At 56.8% G+C, this 3864-nt stretch overlaps 1 protein-coding gene across 1 annotated transcript; it reads left to right on the top strand.

Annotated features, from left to right (window-relative positions):
- The first annotated feature begins 52 nt into the window (after positions 1-52).
- Positions 53-3858, top strand: LOC116548030 (microtubule-associated serine/threonine-protein kinase 3-like). The gene is made up of 4 exons (XM_032273721.1): positions 53-314; positions 421-586; positions 1632-1733; positions 3135-3858. The coding sequence occupies exons 1-4, from the start codon at positions 246-248 to the stop codon at positions 3395-3397; spliced, it is 600 nt and encodes a 199-aa protein (XP_032129612.1). The 5' UTR covers positions 53-245; the 3' UTR covers positions 3398-3858.
- The last annotated feature ends 6 nt before the right edge of the window (positions 3859-3864 follow it).

The raw sequence follows: 3864 nt of genomic DNA, 5'->3' as shown, positions 1-3864 counted from the left end.
TGGTAGTGTGCCCCATAGTCCCAAGTCCCAGCTACTCGGGAGGCTGAGGCAGGAGGATCCCTTGGACCCAGGAGTTGGAGGCAGAGCTCTGCCCGTGTCAGGTGGAGCCAAGGTCTGGGGCAGAAGGAGCAGCCAGGCACCCTGGCCCCCCAGCCCTGAGCACCCCCTCGCCTGCCCACAGCCTGCTCATCACCTCACTCGGCCACATCAAGCTCACGGACTTCGGCCTGTCCAAAATCGGCCTGATGAGCATGGCCACCAACCTCTACGAAGGCCACATCGAGAAGGACGCTCGGGAGTTCATTGACAAGCAGGTGGGCGGCCAGGTGGGCGGGTGGCCCTGGGACGCCACCTCCTCTCTCCCGGGGCCTCTCTTGGGCTGGGGACGGGCCTCAGTTTCCCCGTTCTGCCTGGGTCCAGGTGTGTGGGACGCCGGAATACATCGCGCCCGAGGTGATTTTCCGCCAGGGCTACGGGAAGCCAGTGGACTGGTGGGCCATGGGCGTCGTTCTCTATGAGTTTCTGGTGGGCTGCGTGCCTTTCTTCGGAGACACCCCCGAGGAACTCTTCGGTCAGGTGGTCAGCGGTGCGTTCCCTCCACGGGCCTGGGTTGAGCTGCAGCCCCACCGAGCTCTGGGCAGCGATCCCCCACCCGGATGTCTGGGGGAGAAGCAGGACGAGGGGAGGGAGTTGGCTGTCCAGTGGGGAGGCGGTGGGGTGCTGAGGGGTGGGTGGCTGGATTAATTATAGGGTCACAGAGGCTTCGCTGAAGTGACATGAGGCTGGGCATGGTGGCTCACACCTGTAATTCCAGCACTTTGGGAGGCCGAGGCAGGAAGATCGTATAACGCCAGGAGATCGAGACCAGCCTGGACAACATGGCGAAACCCGATCTCGACTGAAAATACAAAAATTAGCCTGGCGCGGTAGCTCACGCCTGTAATCCCAGCACTTTGGGAGGCCGGGGCGGGCAGATCACTAGGTCAAGAGATTGAGACCATCCTGGCCAACATAGTGAATCCCGTCTTTACTAAAAATTTCAAAAACTAATTTAGTTGGGCGTGGTGGCACACACCTGTAGTCCCAACTGCTTGGGAGGCTGAGGCAGAAGGATGGATCTCTTGAACCCGGGAGGCGGAGGTTGCAGTCAACCGAGATAACGTAACTGCACTCCAGCATGGGTGACAGAGCAAGACTCTGTCACAAAAAATAAATACATAAAAATACAAAAATTAGCCGGGCGTGGTGGTGTGCACCTGTAATCCCAGCTACTTGGGAGGCTGCGGAAGGAGAATTGCTTGAACCCGGGAGGCGGAGGTTGCAGTGAACTGAGATCCCGCCACTGCACTCCAGCCTGGGTGACAGAGCAAGACTGTCTCAAAAAATAAAAGAAGTGACATGTGGGCAGAGACCTGCAAGAACCTCAGAATGAAAGGGAGCCGTAGAGACAGAAAAGCGGAAGATGCTGTGAGCACAGGGCACAGCCGTGGCGAAGCCTGGGAGCGGGTCCCGAGCCTGGCATGTTGAAGGGGCAGAGGAGGTCACTGGCTAGGAATACAGTGAAGTGAGGGGAAGTAGTGGATGGTACTAGAAAGGGGTACCCCTGCCTCCTCCTTCCTCCCTCATTTTAGATGAGATCATGTGGCCAGATGGGGACGAGGCCCTTCCAGCTGACGCCCAGGACCTCATCACCAGGTTGCTCCGGCAGAGCCCACTGGACCGTCTGGGCACTGGTATGTAGTGTGGAAGGGGACCCAGATGGGTGGCTCCCTCAGGCCCTGGGACCCAGGAAACAGGAGGAGGGATAGCACCTGGGGTATATAAGAGTTCTACCTGGGAAGCTGCATGGAGGAGGGGGCTTGCAGCTGGGGTTTTGAAGGATGCATAGGAGTTCTCCAGGAACCATCACAAGACCTTGAGAGAATAGAAAGTAGCTGGGTCTGGTGCCCACACCGAGCACTGAGCCTGAATAAGTATATGAGGCTGTGAAGTCACCAGGACCTGTGTCAAAGGCCCAGCCTGGAAGATCCTACTGTCCCAGTTTTCCCAGCCACCTGGTGAATCATTAAGGGACTTTTTGAGACTCATGCAGCCACCCATCACATGGCCACTACGGCTCCTGTTCATGACTGAGCCTTTGCCCTGGTGATGGTCTTGTGATAGTTCGTGGATTGTTACCTTCTCCTTGGAGCTGTTTACAAGAGGGAGAAGCCAGGAAGGAGAACCTTATAATCTGGGCTTTCTCTAGGCGGTGCCGTCCCAGACGGCAGCAGAGAGAAGGCCAGAATCTTCGGAACCTGGGCAGCCTTAGTGCTTTTTGATTTTTTATTTTTTTCTGAGATTAGATCTCACACTGTCACCCAGGTTGGAGTGCAGTGGCACAACTTGGCCCACTGCAGCCTCCGCTTCCCAGGCTCAAGCGATCCTCCCACCTCAGCCTCCCGAGTAGGACCCGCAGGCATGTGCCATCATGCCTGGCTAATTTTTGTATTTTTGGTTGGCCTCCTGGGTATCCGGCCCTGTCTGTCATCCAGACAGGAATTCGCCATGTTGCCCAGGCTGGTCTTGAACTCCCGACCTCAAGTGATCTGCCCACCTCAACCTCCCAAAGTGCTGGCATGGGTTTGAATCCCAGCTTGGTCTCTCTCCAGGCTCCTAAATTTCAGTGGATTTTGTTCCCATTTTCCTGTTTTCTTGTCGATGTTTTGTTTTTGAGACAAAATCTTGTTCTGTTGCCCAGACTGGAGTGCAGTGGTGCAATCTTGGCTCACTGCAATCTCCGCCTCCCAGATTCAGGTGATTCTCCCGCCTCAGCATGCCTAGTAGCTGGGATGACAGGCATGCACCACCATACCCGGCTAATTTTTGTATTTTATATTTTTAGTAGTAGAGACGGGGTTTCTCCATGTTGGCCAGGCTGGTCTCGAACTCCTGACCTCAAGTGATCTGTCCACCTCAGCCTCCCGAAGTGCTGGGATTACAGGCGTGAGCCACCGCGCCCGGCCCATTTTTCTGGTTCTGTGTTGTCCCCACCCTGTGTCCAGCATGAGCAGTGGGGGGTGGGGATGGGGGTGGAGGGCATCGTGTGGCGGGTGAGGTGAGGACCCGCGGGGCTCAGCCGGGCATATCTGCAGGTGGCACCCACGAGGTGAAGCAGCACCCGTTTTTCCTGGGCCTGGACTGGGCGGGGCTTCTTCGACACAAAGCCGAGTTCGTGCCCCAGCTTGAGGCCGAGGATGATACCAGCTACTTTGATAGTAAGGAGGGGCCCGCGGGGGGGGCTCTGCCATCCCTCAGTCCCTGGGGGCGGAGGGCTGTATGCCAGGGGTTCCACCCAAGCCTGGCACCTCACCCTAGGCCTGGAGCTTCCGACTTCCTGAGCCTTCCAAGAATCTAGGGCACGTGTGTCAGCCGCCCCGGCTAGATTTCCTGTACGTCTAAGTTCAGGGAGGCCACAGCATCCCTCAGGCTTCAGAAGGGGAAACCAAGGCACCAAGTGTAGCAGGGCCTTGCCTGGGGTTCCCTTGTCTGGGGTTCCTCCTGGGTGTGTGGCCTTGACCGGGCATGGGGCCCCATCTGTCACCCAGGAGAGTAGGGCCCCTCACCCAGCTTTAACGGAGGGGTCCCCACAGGGGCACACTGTAGGTGAGCTCTGAGGATAACTCTTTCTCTCCCAACTTGGGGGTCCCGCCCTTTAGTGTCCAGCACCTCCTTCAGAACTTGCTTCCTGTCAGAGGTCTTCTCTGAGCTTCTGTTTCTTCTTCTATACAATGAGGAACATCCCTTATTTTGAGATGCACAATTTTGCCTAATTCTGTGTGACCCGTTTCAAGGAATCACTGAAGCTCAGAAACGAGAATTCCC

This window comes from Sapajus apella, unplaced genomic scaffold (genome assembly GCF_009761245.1).
Source record: "Sapajus apella isolate SASKATOON/1434 unplaced genomic scaffold, GSC_monkey_1.0 scaffold6345, whole genome shotgun sequence".
NCBI classification, from domain to species: Eukaryota; Metazoa; Chordata; class Mammalia; order Primates; family Cebidae; genus Sapajus; species Sapajus apella.
The sequence above is the reverse complement of the archived record's forward strand: the minus strand, read 5'-3'. Positions and strand labels throughout refer to the sequence as shown.

Bases quoted from the DNA above. Each gene is read 5' to 3' on its own strand.
- LOC116548030 (XM_032273721.1), top strand. From the start codon at position 246: ATGAGCATGGCCACCAACCTCTACGAAGGCCACATCGAGAAGGACGCT. The intron at 587-1,631 runs GTGCGTTCCCTC...CCCTCATTTTAG, and splicing joins CTTCGGTCAGGTGGTCAGCG to ATGAGATCATGTGGCCAGAT. The intron at 1,734-3,134 runs GTATGTAGTGTG...GCATATCTGCAG, and splicing joins ACTGGACCGTCTGGGCACTG to GTGGCACCCACGAGGTGAAG.